This window comes from Xenopus tropicalis, chromosome 5 (assembly GCF_000004195.4).
Source record: "Xenopus tropicalis strain Nigerian chromosome 5, UCB_Xtro_10.0, whole genome shotgun sequence".
Lineage (NCBI taxonomy): Eukaryota > Metazoa > Chordata > Amphibia > Anura > Pipidae > Xenopus > Xenopus tropicalis.
In genome coordinates, this window is record NC_030681.2 from 58,087,241 (window position 1) to 58,111,466 (window position 24,226).

The 24,226-nt window shown below is 38.5% G+C and overlaps 1 protein-coding gene across 1 annotated transcript in view; it reads right to left on the bottom strand.

The window, feature by feature from the left end:
• Window positions 1–357: 357 nt before the first annotated feature.
• ppil4 (peptidylprolyl isomerase like 4) overlaps window positions 358–24,226 on the bottom strand; it is a 50,011-nt gene continuing 26,142 nt past the window's right edge. Inside the window, 8 exon segments of the mRNA NM_001128642.1 lie at window positions 358–749; window positions 1,298–1,430; window positions 7,923–8,019; window positions 9,931–10,042; window positions 10,142–10,208; window positions 12,573–12,697; window positions 17,914–18,030; window positions 20,294–20,390. Of these exon segments, the coding sequence (NP_001122114.1) occupies window positions 546–749; window positions 1,298–1,430; window positions 7,923–8,019; window positions 9,931–10,042; window positions 10,142–10,208; window positions 12,573–12,697; window positions 17,914–18,030; window positions 20,294–20,390 (952 nt within the window). The 3' untranslated portion in view covers window positions 358–545.

The following is a 24,226-nucleotide window of genomic DNA, read 5'->3' on the forward strand; positions in this document are numbered from 1 at the left end:
AATTATAAACACAAATAACTCAAAAACCATTACAAACTTGTAATAAATGTATATTGCAAAGCTGCGTAGAATTTTGGTTTCTTTTATTAGGCAAAAAATAATATTTTGAGTTGCCTTGTCCTTTAACTGAGAAGGATTTGAGGATTTTTGTAGATAACAAGTTTTCTAATTTGCAATGCCATTCGGTGGCTACTAAAGCAATTAAAGTGCTGTCTTGCATAAAAAAGGGCAAGAAAACATAATTTTGCCTCTTTATAGGTCTATAGATCAACCCTATGTAACTACATAAGAAGATAAATCTGAAAATATTAGTTAAAGCTAAAACCACTACCTTGTTGTAAGATAAAAACAAACTGGTTATATAAGGTATTTTTAATTTCTTTAAAAGTAGGGGACACAGTACAGAAATACAGTATGTATAAGGTTCTACAAAGTAATATTTCATATATAATAAATTGGTTTCACTGTGCTTTCATGAGCAGATTTTCAAACTGCTTTAATCTAAAAAAAAAAAAAAAAAAAGTTTTATTATTGAGTAACTTTCCTCAGTCCCTTTCTCTGTATTTTGACTTATTCTTATGATGTTTGGGGCTCTTGTCTCTCCTCTTTTCTCTAGACTTGGTTTCCTCTCTGTGCCTTTCTTTAGATACATAGTAGCTGCCATGGGTTTGAGAATGTCTATGGCTTTCTTCGTATTTCTTCTCACTTCTTTTCTCTCGATTATAGTCTCGGACATCCTTCTCTAAATCCTGAAAGACAACAGCTCTATTACAACATAAAAGGATAAAAGCAATTATATGTTGTCATTTAATATTCATATCAACAGCATTTAGTATACTGTAGTTAGTATAACATTTCTCCACCAAACTGAATACCACTCCAACATAGAAAGTTCTAGAAGGTTCTGCCTGGTCCGGCATCTCACTCAACTCCATCCTCGACCCCCTGCAATCTGGCTTCCGCCCAACAGAAACTGCTCTCACCAAAGTAACCAATGATCTTCTCCTGGCTAAGTGTAAAGGTCACAATTCCACACTATTCCTTGGTAGTTGGTAGTTGTTTTCGTCCTTATAACTAAAAAAATAAAAAACTAGCAAACTACAGTCATTAATTAACTGCTGAACTATAATTTCTAGCATGAACATCTTGTTCATCAAAATGCGCAGATAAGAAAAATGCAACAAAAGCAGTCAGGCTACACCAATATAACTGTAAATTATAAAATTCATTAAAAAAAAAAAATCATGTGATGGTGGTTTGCCCCTATTTAATTAAACCATGTAATTATTCACAATACCTTAGATTTTTTTATTCTCCGTTCATCTTCATCATCGGACAAATGGCGATGCTTTCTGTCTTTATGTTTTTTTACAGAATGCCTTTCTTTGCTGCTTGATTCTTCTTCATCCAGCACCAATTCATATTTATCACTATGACAATTTATTAAGGCACTAAAATATACTCAGAAAATTATTGAAAACATGCTTACTATTACAACAGAAACTTTCACAAACACATTTGCGTGTGGCAACATCTGTTTATGTTCGTCCATACCAAAGTATTCAGACTCATGAACAAATCTCTGATTATATTTTCATGTTCTATTACATTTTTAATTCAAAGCTCTAAAACGAAAAATTTGTTTTTAATGTGACATTAGAGATCACATTATGACCACAAGTGCAGTGCCTTTCAGCTAAAATTCCAGCATAATTGCAGCCACTTGGATTTTCACTACACGCAAATGCACCTGATACGTTAAAATGTACACAACCCTGTTCTGCAGTAAAAATTGAGTGGGGATTGCATGATTTCTTGGAGGAGGGGGTAAAATGCCATTAGTGCGTGATTCCTTGAAAAATGGCCATCATGGGAACCCATTAATTAGTACAGTAGCCCTTTTGTATTATATTAGAAATAAGTCCAACATAAAGTGAAATATTACATTCCTAGCCCTAGTTCCAGCCCTGAGTTAACGATGCCTTTCCACCCCACAATTCTTTGAAAATAAATCAACCATAGGAAATGCCTAATTTAGAACTTTCAGATACATAAAAAATCTGGATCAAGATGATGGTGGCTTCTTCAAAACTTATGCTGACTCCCCATTAGAATGGCCAAGGAACACTGCTGTGAAGTTTTCTTCAAACTAAAGTGCTCTGTAAGTGAGAACAGCTCAGTACAGCTTTAAGGACATATCATGCAAATGATGTAAAAAGCAAGCATGTTCAGGGGAGGGGATTGGGCGGGCAGCGGGGGCCCCCTAGTGGGAGTGTGGGGTTAGCGGCAGTAGCCCTGGTGGGCCCTGCAGAAGCCAGTCCAACCTTGAATGTTTCAGGAACAATGCATTAGGTACAAAAGGCCATTCTCTTTCCATCACCTTCATCTCAGGGCTACCTCTATATTTGTGAACAACATGAACAGAGGGTTTTGTAAACAACAATATAGTTTGAGCAGCATTAAGAAACAGGGCTTCTCTCAAACAGAATGTAATTCACTGGTGAACAAGATCTCTGGATACTAAGAAATAATGTATTTCATCAAATCTACAGTGGTGTGAAAAACTATTTGCCCCCTTCCTGATTTCTTATTCTTTTGCATGTTTGTCACACTTAAATGTTTCTGCTCATCAAAAACCGTTAACTATTAGTCAAAGATAACATAATTGAACACAAAATGCAGTTTTTAAATGAAGGTTTACGTTATTAAAGGAGAAAAAAAACTCCAAATCTACATGGCCCTGTGTGAAAAAGTGATTGCCCCCCTTGTTAAAAAATAACTTAACTGTGGTTTATCACACCTGAGTTCAATTTCTGTAGTCACCCCCAGGCCTGATTACTGCCACACCTGTTTCAATCAAGAAATCACTTAAATAGGAGCTAACTGACACAGAAAAGTAGACCAAAAGCACCTCAAAAGCTAGACATCATGCCAAGATGCAAAGAAATTTAGGAACAAATGAGAACAAAAGTAATTGAGATCTATCAGTCTGGTAAAGGTTATAAAGCCATTTCTAAAGCTTTGGGACTCCAGCGAACCACAGTGAGAGCCATTATCCACAAATGGCAAAAACATGGAACAGTGGTGAACCTTCCCAGGAGTGGCCGGCCGACCAAAATTACCCCAAGAGCGCAGAGACAACTCATCCGAGAGGCCACAAAAGACCCCAGGACAACATCTAAAGAACTGTCTCACTTGCCTCAATTAAGGTCAGTGTTCACGACTCCACCATAAGAAAGAGACTGGGCAAAAACGGCCTGCATGGCAGATTTCCAAGGCGCAAACCACTTTTAAGCAAAAAGAACATTATGGCTCGTCTCAATTTTGCTTAAAAACATCTCAATGATTGCCAAGACTTTTGGGAAAATACCTTGTGGACCGACGAGACAAAAGTTGAACTTTTTGGAAGGTGCGTGTCCCGTTACATCTGGCGTAAAAGTAACACAGCATTTCAGAAAAAGATGGTGGTGGTAGTGTGATGGTCTGGGGTTGTTTTGCTGCTTCAGGACCTGGAAGGCTTGCTGTGATAGATGGAACCATGAATTCTACTGTCTACCAAAAAATCCTGAAGGAGAATGTCTGGCCATCTGTTCGTCAACTCAAGCTGAAGCGATCTTGGGTGCTGCAGCAGGACAATGACCCAAAACACACCAGCAAATCCACCTCTGAATGGCTGAAGAAAAACAAAAAGACGACTTTGGAGTGGCCTAGTCAAAGTCCTGACCTGAATCCTATTGAGATGTTGTGGCATGACCTTAAAAAGGCGGTTCATGCTAGAAAACCCTCAAATAAAGCTGAATTACAACAATTCTGCAAAGATGAGTGGGCCAAAATTCCTCCAGAGCGCTGTAAAAGACTCGTTGCAAGCTATCTCAAACGCTTGATTGCAGTTATTGCTGCTAAGGGTGGCCCAACCAGTTATTAGGTTCAGGGGGCAATTACTTTTTCACACAGGGCCATGTAGGTTTGGATTTTTTTTCTCCCTAAATAATAAAAACCCTCATTTAAAAACTGCATTTTGTGTTTACTTGTGTTATCTTTGACTAATAGTTAAATGTGTTTGATGATCAGAAACATTTTGTGTGACAAACTTGAAAAAGAATAAGAAATCAGGAAGGGGGCAAATAGTTTTTCACACCACTGTATATGTAGAGGTATGTTTTCCTCTCTGCTTCCAAAAAACTGCTGTGCATCCCACTTTTACTCTTGAGGCATGTTGTTTAAACTATACTGTTTGCTACATTGCAGTGAGAGTCAGCATAGGAGAGAGATTAGAATGGATCTGTTTGGGACATTGCAACTCTGTGAACATTCTATTTCTGAATGTATGATAAACTAAAAAATCTAAAGCTCTTAAAATGACAAAAGCACAACATGAAAAAATAAATTATACAGATAGAGTTTCTCTAGTCTGCGGATTTTCTTGAATGGCTTCTATTCCCTATTCAGCTTTGCTGAAACCCAATTTGGCCTTAAGAACAGAAGAAACTGGTTAACAAAATAAGTAGTTTCAATAATTTCTAAGTCTGGTTTTGTGTGCTCTATGTACTCTTTATCTATACTCCCTATGCATTTCTATGCTAGAAAAAAATACTGTATAGAATCTGTGCTTTTGTGGGTACAGAGTAACTCATATCAAATAAACTTTACTTATATCCACCATAACTGAACTTCCTCAACATACATAGTAGGAAGACAGTACTAAAGAATATTCAAGTGTTTGGATGACATAGTGGCCAATGTTGGTTCAATTATTATTATTTTGAAGTTCCCCTTTGTATTATAAGGTGGTGTTTTGTGCTATGTACTTTTTTTACTGGGATGTATAACTAATTATGTACAATAACTTTTTGTGTGTTTGGTCAGATGTTTATATACCTCTTTGTTCCCCATTAGTATTTTTTTTAGATTTCATAAAAAATAGGCTGAAGAGTAATGGGTGGGTTTAAAAAAAAGTAACATAACGAATCCATTTAGGATAAAACTGGTTTGATATTCAGACTGCAAAGATGTGGACATAAAGGTTATCACCTAAGTGAGTGTATGAAAATTTTTTCTTACAATTTAAAAGCATATCTGAGTTTAGAGTAAAATTGCTTATGGCTCTGCCTTACTTGGTTTCTTTCTCAGCAATGCTAAATCTCCAAAATTCATACCCAATAGTTCACTGTCAGGGTAGTGCACCCCTTCACATCCCCAATCGCTGCTGCTGCTGTGACTGCAGTCACTTTGTGGCCTTGCCTTGCCTCATATCCAGGCTTGGTTTTTACAGTTACAGCAAGCTTTACTCCACACAAGGCAATTATTTTTTGTAATGTATTTTCTAGCTACAGTCATTGATGCATGGCTACTTATGCTGCTTTTACTTAAAGGAGAAGGAAAGGCTAATAAAGAGTTAATCACAAGCTGCAGGCATACCTTCAGTTGTATCAATAGTGCCCTTAAGTCTCCCCATACTTCACCGGTTCAGAAGATCAGAAGCCAAACAGGAAAAAAAAACGCTGAGCATTGTAGAGAAGATTCCCATAATGCATCGCTCCTTCAAGACTTGGCGACTTGTTACTGCAGGCGGCGCCTGTGCACAAGGCAGAAGCGTCCGGTTGCCATGGCGACGCAGCATCGCCGAACTCTGTGACAAGCAGGTGGGGGAAGCGGGGGGGGGGGGGGGCAGGTGCTGCGAGTGGTGGAGGGTTTGTGGCAGGAGCGGGGGGTTTTGTGGAGCTTGGTGGGGGGTTTGTGGCAGGAGCGGGGAGCTGCAGAATCTTTGTGACAGGAGCGGGGAGCGGAGGGGGCTGCTGGCTTGTGCTTTTCAGCGCATACAGACACGCTGGACAAGATGGCGGCGACGTTCACTGAAACAAGTATATAAGTTCTAGTATGTGTATCTCTGTAAATCTTTTATTAGGCAAGCCAGAAATATAGCATTTTTACACAGCAATAGTAGTACTATTTAATAGTGTGCTTAATAGATTTTGACTTTCCTTCTCCTTTAACAAAAATCACAGAAATCCACCATGTTTTAAATATAGCTACAAGTTGTGGTTATAAAAACCATTTAGGGCTCATAAGAACTCAAGTGCAAAGCACTTAAATGAATACAAAGCTGTGTGCAAAAATGTGACACTATTCACTGATGTACTTTGCTCCCACACATGCGCTTTACGGCTTGTACGTAGCGTCAATGTGCACATTCAGCCTGCTCTGATAAATGGCACACAACAGTACAGGTCATAATATACACAGAGCAACTGTCAAAGTAACACCAGCCTTGAGTTGCCGGTACTTCCAGGCTTAACTTAGTGGGTTAAACCAACACACTGAAGTGACACCATCTGAGCACAAAAAAAAAACAAAACTTTAAAAAAAATGCACTGCAACTTATGCCCAATTCAACAATACCAAACCTATATTGCAACTGGATAGGTTAATTGAGTGTGATCTTCAGCACACCACTATTTAGTGGGTGCTTGTAATGATACTAATTCTAGGGAAAATGGTGCTTTGTGGGTAACATTTGAAATCTGTACACTGCACTTGTATTAAAAAAATTAACCATTTTCTGCTGCGTCTTTTAATCTATCTTGCAGTACAGCAAACATTGCTCAACTGCAAGATCATTTAGTAAGATAACAGATTGAAAAAATACAGATTTCAGTAACTTAGTATTTTCTCATATTCTAAAAAGGCATCCAACCCCTTCTTGAAACTATCTAATATCCCCATACAACAGCTTTGGGACAGAGGAATACAACTTCACAGTTTGCACAGTTCTTTCCACACCTTAAAGGGCATGTCAACCCCAAAAAATAATTTTTTGCATAATAAAAGAAAACATAATTCTAAGCAATTTTCCAATATGAAATAACTGGTTGCGCTTTAAAAGTTATTTGTAAATGTAATTGCTATTGAAAGCAGCATTTGCTGAACTCCTGGTTATTACTTTTTACACAATGTTGCAACTGTCAGTCTCCTCCAGCAAGTCAAGTTTGTCAATCTGCTGCCCTGTGTTACATTGTTTCAGCAGTCAGAGCCACCAGGGCAGAGAATAGAAAAGGACAGGCAAACACTGCTTCTAATAGCAATTATAAATACAAATAACTCAAAAACCATTACAAACTTGTAATAAATGTATATTGCAAAGCTGCTTAGAATTTTGCTTTCTTTTATTAGGCAAAAAATTATATTTTGCGTTGCCTTTTCCTGGAACCTCCTTTCTTTTAATCTGAATGAATGCCATTTTGTTTGCTGGTTGATAAAGCATCCAAGAGTTTTTGTATGGTCCTCTTGAATATTTATACAAAGTCTTATTATATCCCCTCCTTCAATAACTTTTCTCCAGCCTAAACAACCCCATCTTAGCCAACCTTTCCTCATAACTGAGACATTCCAGACCCTTTATTAGCTTAATAACTCTCTATTGGCCATTATTTCATTAATGTCATTTCTAAAATTTTGAGACAATAACTGTACAGCATATCCTAGATGGGGCCTGAGCAGTGCTTTGTAAAGAGAATATGACCCTCTCATCCTGTGAATCTATACCCTTTTTAATACAAGACAATAGCTTACTGGCCCTTACTACTGCTGACCGGCATTGCTTGCTATAGCTAAATTCATTACCCACAAGTACATTCGGGTTCTTCTCCATCAAGGATATATCTAACTTGTGGCTTGCATATTTTCCTATCCCAAATGCATAAAACTATATCAACATTAAATCTCATTTACCACTTAGGGCCCAATTTACCATCCAGATATCCCTGCAGAAATACTGCATGCTGTATATGATTAATTGTAGTGCATAGTTTTCTGTTATCAGCAAACACTGATACATTGCTTAAAATATCCTACCCCAAGTCATTAATGAACAGAAACATGTGGCATCTCAATATAAAATCTTGAACTACTGACTCAAAGGATACTCCTGTTTAGGTTTGGCGCTGTATTTCAGTGCAAATTTGGCATTTTTGTCGGCATCATTTTCATATTCTTTAAAATCATCTTTTGTATACTTTCCCCCTTGGAAAAAGTGGTAAGCATTTACTATAATTTCAAATACAAGCAGAATAAATTTCACCACATTTTCCATAGTCTATTATGGCCACATTATTTTTATTTCTGCCATGAGGTAAGTTAAGAACACTTGTGCCGGGCAGCAGTTTGCCAGCAACAGCATAAACAGCAACAATTGGTGCACTGGAAGAAAGAAAAGGAGGTTGGTGGGGAAAATATATATATTTTTTTCATACTGAAAGAAAACATAATTTTTGGCAAAATTAAATTAGTTAAAATTTTAAGTAGTTGTAAGTTATTTGAAAATGTAAAAGCAGTATCTAACTATATTCTCTACGCTCCTGAAAAAAACATTGAAAGCCAGGTATCATAAGGCCATGGTCACACCTGTTGTACAGTCTGCTTCTCTCTGCCTGCATTTTGTAGGCTGACGGATTTGCAAACACCTGTTAAATTGTCAAGAGTCAAACTCAGAAAGCAGTAACGCTACATTTAACTCTACATTTTTGGGTGGAGGGCCTCATTAAAGGGTCTTTTTTTTAGATCAGATTGTAAGCAGGCACCATATATTCATTACTGCCTACATGACAAATGTGATTTTCAAAAATAGATTGATATGTCCCCAAAAAATGAGTTCTTTTGCCATCTCATATATCTGATACATTAGTTGCAAACATTCCTCAGCAGCATTTGAGAAACTCTAGCAAGTAATGTATTCAACTGTAACAACTGATGACATATATATTCTCTGCACTCCTGGTTCTGACTCCTAAGGGCTCTGGCACACGGGGAGATTAGTCGCCCACGACAAATCTCCTGTGTCTCGGGCGACTAAACCCACCCGGATTGCCATCCCACTGGCGAAAATGTAAATCGCCGGAAGGCATTCGCGGCGGTGCGATTTCGGTGAAATCACGCAAGTTACCTCGAGGGGAGGCATATGCCATCCCACCGGCGATTTACATTTTCGCCGGTGGGATGGCATTTCGGGGAGATTAGTTGCCCGAGACACAGGAGATTTGTTGCGGGCGACTAATCTCCCCGTGTGCCAGAGCCCTAATACAATGTTGAAAGCCAAGATATCCTAAGAGACCTAGATGAGAGCGGACATCTGTTACATTGTTTTAAGTGTTAGACACAGAAAGATAAACCTGCAATTATAATAAAAAACTTTGGTGGTTGACCCCTATAAAGATAACTGTCTTTTTTAGCCTAGACTGAGACCAAGCATTATATATTCATCACTGCCTACATGATCTGTGCGATTTTCAAAAACTAGTTTAAAAATGAGTTTTCTAAACTATTGTTATCTGATTCATTAGTTGCTAACAATACTCAGTAGTATCTGAAAAATGCCAGCAGCTTATCAAGTTGTAACATATGCTTTAATAAAGCTTTTTTCACCTTTAAATTAATATTTAGCGTGATGTAGACAATGATATTTTGCTATCATTTGCAACTGGTTTTCATTTATTATTATTTGTGGTGTTTCAGTTATTTACGTTTTTGTTTAGTTATCTTTGCAGTTAGGTATTGGTTTGAAAAAACTATGGATAGGAGGGGGCCTAAGTAGAAAGATAAGAGATAAAAATGAAAAATAATAATAAAACTGCAAGTTCACGGAGCAACAGTTTTTTAGCTGCCGGAGCCAGTGAAAGATGTAAAAGAGAATGACAAATAATTGAAAAATTATTAAAAAATGAAGACTGATTGCAAAGTTGCTAAGAATAGGACGTTCTATAAAAGATTAAGGTTAATTTAAAGGTGAACCACGACTTTAAGTCAGGCGACTGAAGCTACTGATGCTGAATATTGTTAACAGCTAACAATTTTACCTTTTTTGTTCTTGCTAGGTAGAAAATTAATAATACTTTAAAAAAAACAAACAAAAAAAAACATGATGTTACAGTGAAGTACCTTTTCCTTTCCATTTCACCTTTGCAACTGACTGGCTGAAATCTACATGTATTCGTCGATCATCAATCAAGACATTATCCATCTTAAAATAGGCTTTCTCACAATCTTGTTCCTGGCCAGAAATAGATTACTTTTTATGTAAAAATCAACTGCAATTGCTTAAAATTGAACAGCTTAAGAACATACAGTTATTACATATTATAAATATTACCTTTTCAAACTCGATAAACGCATAACAGAGTGACTCTCCAGTCTTCCAGTCACGTATAATCTCACAGCTAGAGGGTATTAGAAACAAAAAATTAAAACTCACACACAAACCTATCACATGAATTTGACAACAAACTGCTAATTTGGTCTGTATGTGTCTGTAAAGCTGGCCATACATGATGGTTTCCTTTCCGCTTTGCATCAACAGCACTTGCTGTTTAATGGGGGTCAGCAGGTAGTGGATAAGGCAGCTGCGGGTCGGGTAGTAGGCCCAGGCAGGTTAAAATGCAGGTTGCGGGTTAAGGCTGTGGGTCTGGGTCAGGTTCAAACTTTGGTTCTGTACATCAGGGGTCCCCAACCACCGGGCCGGGGACCGGTGCCGGGCCGTGGGCTGTGCTAAACTGGGCCACCTCTGGTCCCAATTACCTGTGATCCCAACTCCATGACAACAGCTATGCGAAGCCCAGGGAGCTTTCTACTGATCGCAAAAAGGACCAAAGTACTTAAAGCTCCATAATAAGTGTCAGGGGATGTCACCACTTAGGTGGGAGTTAGAAGAGCAGAAGGGCTGGGCGCATCTAGTTGCTGATTTTGCATTATGATGAGCTGTATTATACCCACCACCCCTGGTCCTTGGAAAAATTGTCTTGCTTGAAATCGGTCCGTGGTGCAAAAAAGGTTGGAGACCACTGCTGTACATGACTACCGTATATACTCGAGTATAAGCCGATCTGAATATAAGCCGAGGTACCTAATTTTAACTAAGAAAACTGGAAAACCATATTGACTCGAGTATAAGCCTAGGGAGGGACATGTAACCGCTACTGCTAAGTTTTAATAATCAATAACAGATAAATAAATAGAAAACTTTAGGGAAAGAAAAATGCTACAGCAGCAGACAAAAGCAAGTTTGGGAATGCTAAGGAAGCTGTCATACTAATTATCAAGTACTTGGACCCCAGTGTACAAGTCCCACCACAGTACTACAATAGTAGTTACAAGGGCAAAATAATTCTTGATGCTGGACTTAATACAAATTAAATTTTTGTAAATAACACATCACAACAAAAGGACAGAACAAAATCATAATTACTATGTTTGTCAAATGCAGGTTTACATCTAGTCTTCAAGGCTGCCATCACAATGCCACAATTGCCCCTAGGGCACAATTTGGACGTAACATTTGGGGCCGAGCTAAAAAGCTCAGGTCTGAACGAAGCAAGATGGGGAAGGTGAGAAGAGGTATTGGTTTTGCCATTGGTACTATTAATTATCAACTACTAATCCCAACCCTCCAGCTGACAGTACAGAATTGACTCAAATTCAATTACCAATGGCACCTCCTAATGCGGTTTCATCTAATCACTGCCTCTTGGAACAAGAACAGTATTTATATTTCGCTTGAGAACTTTTAATCACCGAGGAAAGTGGGGAGGTGCGTTTACTGACTATAATATTTGATCAGTGTTATCTCTTTTCCCTGAGCCAAAGATCCTATTAAAATAATAAACATTCGCATTCGCATGAATGTGTATCTGAACTCACCCCGTGGGAAATGTTTCTATTGCTAGTTCTCATTCCAAAACAAATCGCTTCGGGCAACGCAAGCGTGTCAGTATAGAACTACCGGTAACTCCTCCCACTGGCGCTGTCAGGTACGGAAGCCTGCTGAGGCCAGAAGAATAAAGAGCGTTCCGGATGGGACTCAGCGGTTGCTGATCACGAAGGGGAACCAGGTAGGGAAAGGAAAGAGCAGGCAAGGAACCGCTGGGAATAGATACTGTGCAGGCGGCTGCTATAGGACTGCACGCTGGAGGGAAGCCGTTGCTGCCACAGGACTGCACAAACCCACCTTATGCACAGGGAACCCCCGTGACTTCATATTTATTTGCACAACAAACTCCCAGATGAAGCACACGCCGAGCTGAGGTGCAGGATCCTGTGGCAGCATCTTGGTGGCGTCACCACTTGCACATGAAGGGGGCACTATTTTAGGACACGGGTATACTCGAGTATAAGCCGAGGGTTACTTTTTGAGCACATTTTGGGGGCTGAAAAACTCGGCTTATACTCGAGTATATACGGTAAGTGGTAACTTTAAGAACCGGAATGTAATTTTTTTTTTTTAAATGGAAACTTGATTCCTCTATTGCCTAGAATTTAATCTGCTCTCTGCATTAGGGAGGTAGCCCCTCCTCGACCCTGTAAGCATGCGAATAAAGGTAAGTTCAGGGGGAAAGGGGGCAGCATTGGGTAGCCCCCACCCCCTTAGGGTTGCATGGGGGCAGGATTGCTTCTGGGATAAATGCCTTGTATTACCTGTCTACTGGTACAAGTTTTTGCAGCAGACAAGCGGTAAAAAGATAGAAAGTTCACCCTTCTGTAAATTATGTTACAGAAAAGCACCTCTTACAAGGGGTGTAAAAGTATACCTCTTTATGGATCCAAATCTTGAAAAGATAATCTCCAAATCTTCATCTGTGGTAACAGGATTTAGCTTACAAACAAACAGCACATTTTCGGGAGGTCTGATATCTGCATCAGGTATATCACCAACCTGTAAAATACATTAGCATCATGGTTAAAAATCACAAAAGCAAACAAAAACAATGCTTCATAAATCTTAAAACTGGCAAGCACTACGAATTGACATCATAAGAATTTTCTTAATAATGGGACATATAGTAAAAAAATAAAGCCAATTTTCAGGTAATATACTTCCTTTAAAAACCATTTAATGAAAAACAAAATGCAATCTTTTGCAGCAGATATTCCATCTCCCTGTTCACTCTCATTACTGCGTGCAAAATTCTTCCAGTGGCAGTTGGCTGTACTACTCGGAAATTAACAGGGTGCTCAAAATTCTGCACTGCATGAAAGTAGTTTGTTTCTTGTATTTGTAACCTCCTCAGTGAGAAACAAACTCTTTATCCATTAGTTTCCTGCAGGGCAGAACTAGGAGCACCACCAACATTTCAAATTTGTACAGTCGTCAACCACCTACTGTAAATCAATATTTATAAATGAAATTAGCTTGTAATTTTTGCTTAGGAATTACTGCAATACAAGCCATTTAAGATTCTGGGCCAAATTTGTATTTGGCAACCATTATGTCATAAAAAAATATTGTACAGAAAAGCAAAAGAATTTAGGAGCAAAAAGTCTGTAATACTTGCCAGTAAAGCCATCAGACTTTTAACATCCTTATTATTGTTCTGGATCTCTTTATTAGGCTCTGAGATGGTGAGGAAAGTGTGTTTGGAGTGCAGTTCCTTTTAAGAATTTACTAATTAAATGTGAAGGAGGATTTAAGCTCTGTTTGAAAGATGCCTGGTAAAATAAAACAAATTCATGTACTATCTTAATCAGATTGGCTGATAGGGCACCATTTTTATTCCTTATGTGAAGGAGAACTGAAGAAATGTATTCTCTTATCCACGTTAGTATTGTGTCAGCCTTGTTTACCTTTTGGATGCATTTATGTTTCACCCACTGTAATTTACTCACCCCCTGTCATTTGATGATTGATTTAGGGGCTAGAGAACAATGCAAAATGTCATCTGAGTGAATGGCGGTCCTTTAATGCCACTAGAGTTTGGAATGGGGTGAAGAGAGAGGACAGATTATTGGGAGGGGTTGTGGAAGACCCACCATTCATGGGGGCACATTGGTACTAATGACAAAGTTATGAACATGAAATTATTTTAGAAAACAAGGTAAAAATTTGGAACTTGACTCAAAAAACACAACAAAAGGGGGCGTAAACCATATAGATCTTACCTGTACAGAGAAAGAGTGCTATGCAATTGTGACCCAGAAATTGTTTAAGTTGACACTTTGTAAGTGCAATTTTATTAATGTTATTTTGCATGTACAAGTATGGGACCCGTTATCTAGAAAGCTCATAATTACAGGAAGTTTATCTCCCATAGACTCCATTGTAATAAAATAATTCTCATTCTTAAAGGAGTCTCCTCATATTTCTCCCCGTTCAGATGATCAGAAGCCTCATAGGAAAAAAAAACCCCACTGGACTCTGCAAAAAAACGTTCCCATAATGCCTCGCTCCTGCACCGAGACCAAGTCACGTGTACATGCTCTGTTTGTAAGACTATGAGGAAGCTTCCTGCTAATTGGCTCAGATCCACATTCCTAAGGGGGGGGAGGGAGTTCTTAGCATTCTTGAGGGAGGGGGGAGCAGGAGAGGGGAGAGAGCTGCATGTCTACAACAAATCTTTTGACAGAGGACTCAGCGTTTCTGTGAGTGCTTTTGATAATGCTTACTTAGTTTTTACCTTTTCTTCTCCTTTAAAAATTATTCCCTGTTTCTCTTTAATAATAAAACAGTACCTTGTACTTGAGCTCAACTAAGGTATAATTAAACCTTATTATAGGCTAAACACTCCTACTGCGTTTATTTAATGTTTAAATGATTTTTTAGTAAACTTAAAGCATTGTGATCAGGACCTGAGGATTCCAGATAACAGGTCCCAAAACCTGTATTATGTGCAACATTATTGGAGGCAGCAAGAGCTCAGGGAGGTCAATTTATGGATAAGAGATTGATATAAGGAGGTGTGAATTTGTGTTTTTAGAGAACTGGGCAGAGTATATTGGCTGTATAGGCACAGTTATTCTGGAAGAGAGAATGGGTGGAAACACTCAAACTCTGTGGACAGTAGAGGAAAATGAGGGTGAAGAGGTAGTTGGGGATTTCATATACAGTCATGTAAAAAAATTAGGACACCCCATTAAATAATCAGTTCTTTAAGAAATGTTCACTTATCGATGTCTAATCTTGTTTTTATTTATCTCTGGATTTAACTGCAGGTAAACAACAAAATTAACCTTGATTTACTCAAAAGATCTTTTGATAAAACAGAAGATATCAACAAAAATGTGTATTCTAACTGAGGAAAAAGTTAGGACACCCTACCCCCTAATAGCTAGTGTTACCCCTTTGATTGAAATAACTGCAGTAAGACACTTCTTGTGGCCAAAAGTTTGAGGAAAGTTTGCCCCACTCCTTAATGCAGAATTCTTTCAGGGGGTTTGTTGCATGTACAGTCTGTTTCAAGTCACCACACAGCATCTCAAAGGGATTAAGATCTGAGCTTTGAGTTGGCCACTCCAGGACTCTCCATTTCTTAAATATCAGCCAGTCCTTGGTGGTTTTACTAGTATATTTTGGGTCATTGTCGTGTTGCGGGGCCCAATTCCACCACAGCTTTAATTTTCTTAAAGATGGTCTGACATATTCCTCAAGCACCTCTGACACAGTAGAATTAATGGTGGATTCTACGATGGTGACCTGGCCAGGTCCGGCTGCAGCAAAGCATCCCCAAACTTCACAGTTGGTATGAGGTTGTTTTCCTAGAAACCGTGTTTGGTTTATGCCAAACATGTCCTCCCACCCACTCTTCTAAAGTTGAAACATAGTCACTTAGTGACAAACTGTGCAAAGTTTGGGGACCCTGACATTAAACATATGAGAATGGCAGCAATTAAAATTTTCCCACTGAAAATTGTGATTGGCTTTTGGTGGCCCCACGCACTTTTCAAACCACGAGTACTTAGTCACCCAGTAACTGATTGTGCTGTGAAGTTTGGAAACCCTGGCATCAAACCAATAAAATCCAACAGGTGAAATCTAATTGGCTGTTGGTGGCTCCGCCCACTTTTTTGAGAAAGGCAGCATTTTAAATTTAAACCAAAAAAATTCACTAGGTGAAGTCTGATTGGCTGTTGGTGGCTTCACCCACTTTTTAAAACCTAAAAATGCAGTCCCCTGGTAACCCTGGTGTTAATACTGTGAGAATGGCAACAGGCTGAATTTCCTTGTTGAAAATCAATAGTTAATCTGATTGGCTGTTGGTGGCTCCACCCACTTTTTCTAACTCTAAACCGCAGCTCTTTGGGGACCTTAGTATTAATATTTAAAGAATGGCAGCAGTTTTAATTTAAACATATGAAGTCTATAGGTGAAATCTAACTGGCACCCATTTTTTCAAAATTAAAACTGCAGTCCCCTAGTGACCAACTGTGAAAAGTTTGGGGACCCTGGTGTTAATACTGTGAGAATTGCAGCAGGTTGGATTTCCCCACTGAAAGTCAACAGGTAAAATCTGATTGGATGTTGGTGGCTCTTTTCTAATCCACTTTTTCTAATCTTGAACCACAGTTACCTGGTGCCTAACCCTGCAAAGTTTGGGGACCCTGGTGTTATTACTGTGAGAATGGCAGCAGGTTGAATTTCCGCCAAGTCAATAGGTAAAATCTGATTGGCTGTTCAAAGCTCCGCCTACTTTTGGGCATCCAACAATCATCATATTTTCATTCAGACTGACCCCATGACTATGTGATTCAAGTTTGGGGAGTGTAGCCTCAAAGCTGTAAGATTGGCAGCAGTTGCAATTACCCCATAAAAGTCAATGGGTGAAATTTGATTGGCTGTTGTTCGCCCCTTCCACTTTGGGGGTCATCCAACAAATGTAGCTGTTTCATTCAGGGTGGCCCCATTATTATGTTATTCAAGTTTGGGGGTGTAGCTTCAAAGCTGTAAGAGCGGGATCGCTTAGAAAAGCACAAGCAAACTGCTCCGCTATAGGGTGAAGTAGTGTGGAGATTTTGGGTGTTGTTCCCCTAAAACTGTAGGAGGAGTAGCGATTAGAAAATGGGGGGGCGCTAAGAATAAGAAGAAGCGGAAGAAGAAGAAAAAACAGAAGAATAAGCTGAAGTCGAAGAACAGTATGTTGGGTTTTTCAACCCAACATAATTAGACGAGTATGTTACAGAACCACTTATGCAACCAAAGAACAAAAAGCTCAGCTTCTATTCCTGTTAAAAACAATGCAAGGTTGGTGCAAGTTTTAATAATGGTGGGTTATAACTACACAGATTTTTAATTGGAGCAATAGAGACATAACAGTTAATGGTAAGAAGTTTAAAATGGGCTGTATGACAATTTCATGTACAAATTAATGAAAACCCAACCAGGAATAATGTGATATTGTATCTAGTGATATCTAACAATAAAGAACTTATTACAAGGAAATATACAGTGGGTCAACAATACTAGATTTCAGGATAGCAAAGTTTATAACCCCTAAATCATTACTTCATAACTCATGTATTGTTACTGGTTGTTTTGTATGTTTAATGTATACACACATTATTGTAAATGTATTGTATAAAGCTGTGGAATATGTATAGAACCCTAAAATCATTACTTCAACCTCTTGCCTCTTGTACTCAGACAGAAGAACACAAAACAGAAATGGTTGTCATTCAGAATGATATCAATTAAATTAATGTTCTCAATGAATTCCCTTAAGACAAAAATGCAAAGCTGCCCAATCGACATCTGGCCCTTTGAGGGCCCCATACAGATTGTCGGCAGAATTCTGGATACTGGAGTTGCCAAACCGTTAAATATAATAAAGTTATATTTATATAGTGTCGACGAGTACTGCATAGTACTGGCCAAAACCCCCACACACCAGGTAGGTTCCAACTCCTTCGGATGGCTGTTACTCATTTATATACTCCTGCCTTCCCCCCCCCACCTCCACTGACATTAGTTCATTACAATGTGTGTTGATTTATCCATATCATCTCTGGCTGAATGGAGCTTACAATCCTATTTACATATTTTCTTCAAAGACAGAATGAACAGGAGGGCCTGAATAGATAAGTATTAAAAACCAAGAATAACTGTGAATGGGGGTACTAAATTATAAAAATGCCTTTAGTTCTCCATAAAATATTTTTTACCATTTCCAAAAGAACAGCCTGTGTTTTGGCATCTTTCTCTGCAATCATTTCTTCAACTTCTTCAGCAGTCTTTCCTTTGTCATCACATATATCCTCATCTGCACCAATTCTACCACTCTGCAGGAAAATAATACAAATGGTAAACAGTATTATTCAACCACCTGAAATGGTATGCCAGGTGGGTACAGTTTCTTTTAATTAAAAAAAATATAGAGATCAGTTGTACATGTACGGTGGAAATGTAAAACACTATCAGATTTTTGGGGCTATGTTACCCCAAGGACCCAAATTCCAAGTTCTCATGCGCCCTATCACTAGGGAAAAATTTAATTTTCCCAATGCAGCACACAGAATGACCGTGTATGAGCTGCAAAAGAAAGAAACTTTTACCGGTTCGGGCTGGGAGGGGCTGTGTGGGGAAAGTAATAGATAATGCTCCATAGCAGAAGAGAAACAAGCTATGAGCTACAGAGGTGAGACACATTTACAGGTTCAAGCTGGGAGGGGTTATTTGGGACACTGTGAGCTGCAGAGAAATTAAACCTTTACAGGCTAGGAGGGATTATGTGAGGAGACTGAATTGGTGAGAGCTGCAGGGCTGAGGAGACATTCTGCTATTGCTGTGCAGTGTGGGGCTTGGGGGTGCAGGGCAAAGGAGAAACTGTGATAGTGTCATGCCATGGGAGAGCATGAGAGGTGCAGAGATTTTAATGCTGTTTTCCTATATCATTATTTATATTTTTAAAAATGTGTACAAGTAACCACTTCTAGGTGCAGGGCAGTATTGATTTCCAATAGGAAACAAGTAATGGCAAAGCTTGTACCTGATGAAGTAAGCATATAGGAAGTTGTGTGTGTCAGGTTCAAAATAGGCCACTCCCATCCATTCAGAAAACTGATCAGAGAGACAGAAGGAGGACTAATTTAACAGGTATAAAGGGTAGCTTTTGCAATGGCTTTTTTACTATTTATTATGGAAAATGAATTTCTAACACATTAATAGCATTGTTAGCTGTTTCATAAGATTTGGACATTGAAAGTAAACAACCCCTTTAACCTCTTGAAAAACAAATAAAAAGAAAATCCAGTTATAAGGGCTGTACCTTACCTTAATTCCAATGACATTATTGAATGCTACATGGATTTATTAGAAATTTTCCTGAATTTTCAATTATCTTCCCCCTTACCTTTACCACTCCCCCACTATTTTTTTCTGTAACCAATTCTCTGCCTTCACCCATTCTCTGTTGCTCACTCCTCCAACTCTTTCCCTTCTGCACACTCAACACCTTTTTAGGAGTGAGATGCTCTCTGAAAAGTTTAAATTTAAAAATCACAATGATTCACTGATACAATAAAGAAACCGCAAAGCTGAATACAGGCAGCAGTAAAAAAAAAATGGCACCCGAGCACAACGTGGAGGAACTGTGCAAGTCAGACGTTGCTGAAATTAGTAAAATAGCGCAGCTCTCCCACCTTGTCTACAGCAACTGAAGGTTCCAGTTCCACTTGTATTTGCAGAACTACATGAAAGATTTTATTGGACATGGGATTAAGAGATGTAAATGGGATCATCTAAAAATTATATCATCATATAAATCATGTGACAAGCTGAAGTCTGATTTTTTACTCTCACTGAAATACACTGACTATATTTAGATGTATGTAGATGCATGAAAAAAAGAACCATATGACCTGACTCTTACATTACAACATGGAGGAACAGAATTTGCAGCATCCCATAAAATATTGTGCTGTTGCAGCACAAGATCCCATGATTCAGATAAAGTTAAATGCACAAAATCTCCCATGCAGTACGCCCATTAAGATACAGCTATCACTGTTTGAGGGTTTTAGATATGGGACATTTAATATGGAAACTGCAACAAAAGAAAAAATAGAAAATCTAGATGAAGTTAACATTTAAAAACTCAAGCCAAAAAGTAATTCATAGTAAAACAAATCCCTGATGAATTAGATACGTAGGAAGTGATGTGTAGAATTGTTTCCTGTGGTGCCAGTGAAAAATTGATATTGTTCATCCAAAGCTACAATCTCCAGAGAGCATGTGCATTGATCAATCTGTTATTAATATAAGCCTGCAGTGACATTGAGAGCATGGGGACCTAGTACTTGGAAAGAAGAAGAGTAGTATAACCCTATGAGTTGCTGAAAATATTGGTTGCATGATATGTCTGGGGTTTGTTAACTTGTTTTATCTTAAACGCCAAGTCATTTAACTGGTTATGAGTATTCATTTAACTTTCAAAATATCCTTTTGCCTGGCTTTGCGGCTCTGATAATAATTACTCAAGATTTTCTTATTTTCTATAGTAAAATGTTTCTATAAAAGATATGAGAGGTAAAAATAAATACTTACATCAAGTTGCTCTTTAGTAGGTCCTGGGGAACTGTCAGGAATGGTTAATCCTGAAGGATCATCAAAGGGATCGTCTAAAATCACAGTATGATTTATCCTGTAAGTGAGCAAAATTCATTGATAAGATAAAATCTCGAAAATCTCTCTACTTTCTCTACCTACCTACCTACATACATACATATACAGGTCACATAACTCCGAGGTGACTACTTATATCTTTATAAATTACATTAAGGGGTACAATATGCATTACAAGATTGTAATTCAGCTTTTTAACAGCTGTAATCCCCTGTACTGTTCACACCTCAGGCTCAGACTGTAAACACCCACATTGTTCACCTGTTTACACCTCAGACTGTAGCAGCAGTGCCAGTATTGTGTCACTCTATGTACTGCCTGTCCTGTGTATGGCACAAACAGACAGCATAGGGCAGGCAGTACTGCATACTCTGCGTGCCCTATGCTGCCTGTGGGAGGTGAACCTGGCAGGGGTTTGTTCTGGGAGTTTGTTAGCATTTGAAAATAGTCATTATATGGTCCCTAAGGTGTGTAATTATGTGCTGAAGTTGCTGTGCTTTCCACAAGGAAGGAGGAGGCATATGGATTTAAGGTTATGTCTTAATTTGACATAATAGAATTCTTTCACATATGAATGAAGGGCGATATGCCTCCAGTGAGCACCAACCATTTTTTTTTTTTTTTTTTGCTGCAATACTACCATTAATGTTCTTAAAAGCTCTTGTGATAACATGGGTGTGGCTTGAAGTGGGCACAGTTTAAAAAAAGGGGAGTGGTCAAAACTGGCTTAGACTATTGGCACCCCACCATGTAGGCTAGAAAAATTCCATGCCTCAGTACCACAGAAGTTAGACAGCACTGATCTAATTATGTAGCCAGTGCATGGGTATGGCCATCTGGTCCAAGATTTTGGCATGATACAAAGCTTGCCTTTACTAACAGTGTCCACAAATGGTAGCTGACAGCTTGCTGTGATTAAGTAATTCAAAGATTGAAGCAAACAAGATTTATACCGTTTATATAATGTAAGTTAAGTTAATTTTGCTCAACTAACATGATAGAAAATAATTTGGAGTTATTTTTGGGGGTGACAGGTCCCCTTTAAGGCTAAAGACCCACAGAAAAAAATCAGTTGCCCACGAAAAATCCTGCTACCGCAGGCTAACCTCTATAAAATGCCTTTCCACTGGCAACAATACTCGTGACAGCAGGAGTGCACCTAATGATGTGAGTCGCAAAAGGTTGGATTTAATTAAAAAAAAAAATTCTGCTGTATTATACAGTGAGCCATGGCAGAAGTCCTTATGTTAATATCTCACAGTTTCATGATACATGCACCTCTCAGCTTTTTATGTATTTTTTTCAGCATGATTGACTTTAGTTTTGCTTTACTTTGGTATAAACTGTTTTTGTTCACTGGTTGCCATAAGAACTGACTGGACTCTTGGGGGTCATTTATATTGGGCAAACTTGCAACTGGGCAGTTACCCATGACAACCAATCAAAAGTCTGGTTTTACTGTAACACTTGCAGCTGGTTGGAAAATATAATCACTGTTTGGTTGCTATAGGTTATTGCCCAGGTGCATATCTGCCTCGTGTTTACACATGAGCCCCTTGGTGCCATTTCTTATACAAATAGGGACTGGTCACGCTGCAGGGGGGGCCAGGGGCGACCAAGTTACCCTGCTGCTCAAGGACGTGGCTAAACAGCACTAACCACTTAAAGGAGAACTAAACCTTAAAAATGGATATGGCTAGAAATGCCATATTTTATATACAAAACTGACTGCACTAGCCAAAAGTTTCAGCCTCTCTATAGTAGTAATGATATAGGTCTTTACCATTGTCACAGGAGCTCCCCATCTTGGATTCTGTTAAAACTATTTGTAACAGTGCACATGCTCAGTGTGCTCTGAGCAGCTGTTGAGAAGCTAAGCTTTGAGGTTGTCACAAATTATGGACTATGTTTTACTGGCCCCCAAACAATTGAGCCATATTCTTGAGTATGAATTTGAACAGTCCCTGTCAGAATTTTTTTTTTTTATAAATCAGTTTTGAAGCTTCAGACCAGAATGAGCACTTCTAAAAGTCTCACTGTACTGCTCTCTGCTTTCTCGGTAGGGTTTTTTTCCCAGACCAGGACTTGGCAGGCAGGCAAATAAAAAAATGCCACACTGAACTGGTTCTGTGCATGCCTCCTGCTTCATTTGCATATCTGTGATACCATTGGCTGTCAAGATTTAACCAACTGGATCAATGAAATGCAGATGAAGCAGAAGAGGTAAGGTATGTGAAGTAACAATTTCAGTGTCAACTTCCTGTTATGGCAGAATGCAAGTTGGTGTCAGCGATCCCTAGAGAGGAGAGAGCAGAGGTGAGAGAGATTTAAGAGCATTGATCCTGGTCTGTAGTTTCAAAACTAAACATTTTAAATAATAAAGATGAATCACAAAAAATTTTTTTTTTCTGACAGGGGCTCTTTAAATTCAGACTATTGTCTGAAGATGAACATCCCCTTTAATGTGAATGGATATCCTCTAATGCAGAGTGCTAGGTAAACACTATTTGTGGTTCCAGACTTTTTAACACAGATTTAATATTTATCAAAGTGCACCTGGTAAACCATACCATGGGCAAACCTATGAGCACTATATATTAAGACTATTAAGTCTGTTATGGTATACCCAAGGGTATATGGTGGTCAGTTGGACAGCCCTACTTTAATCTAATTATTTAAAATGATTTTGCCTGCAGTAAGGATTGATTATAAGGTACTCTTCTCTATTACAGAGAGAAAGAAATCACTTTTAAAAATCTGAATTAATTGCTTATAATGATGTCTATGGGAGATGGTCATCCTGTAATTCGGAATTTTATGTATAATGGGTTTCAAGATATTGAATCCCATCTGAATCGTACTTGAATCAGGTAGGCATATAGAGAAAGGTTAGGTTTTCATGAAAAAAAAAAAAAAATTAGGTAAACTAAAAATTCTCCCTGGAAATGCCCCTAAAGAGGGAGAGAGAGCATGAAATGTTCCAAAGCAACTGGCACCCAAATGAAATGTAAAGTTTGGTTATCACAACCTTTATATTTTTAGTATCGTGTATTAACAAAATGGCTATGCATGAGATTATCAATACTGCCATGAAGTACTCCCCACTGGCAGAATGATAGTTACACAGCAGGGCCTGAACTAGGGGTAGGCAGAAGAGGCACCTGCCTAGGAAGAAACGACAAGGAGAGGCGCTAGGAATGCACCTGTTCTGCCTACTTCTTGTCTGGGCTCTCCTCCACCACCCACAATGTTACCGTTTGTGCACGTGTGGGCGAGGTGGCTGGCCAGGGTTGCCTAGAGTGCCTGGTCGGCTTGGCCCGCCCCTGCTACACAGTCAATATGAGCTGAAAAAAAACAATCTAGAATATATACATACATATACATATATATATATATATATATTTCCTTGAGAAAGGTCCTAACGAGGACCGAAACGTTGGTTTTAACAATATATCTGCAATAAAAAATTTTTTTGATGAAACATTGAAGGATGTGCTGGCCACAGATGATTATTTTCTATGCATATATATATATATATATATATATATTTCCTAATTAAAAGTATACACAAGCATTCATTGCACCAATGCTATAAAAGGGAACATACTATCCTTTAATAGACTGAGGCCTATTGCACACTGAATGTGAGGCTGTACTAGGCATCTATAAATAGGCAAAATTTTGTTTTCATCCTGTTATAATAATAGCCAGTAGAGTTATAGTTTGTTATCCACAAAAATCCCAAAATAGTTCTCAAATAACAAGGCCCCCAAAACACTGTCATTAAATGCATTTATGTTATTTCTAACAATACAGTACACCAGTTTAGTCAAATCTATTTGTAATGCGGTAACA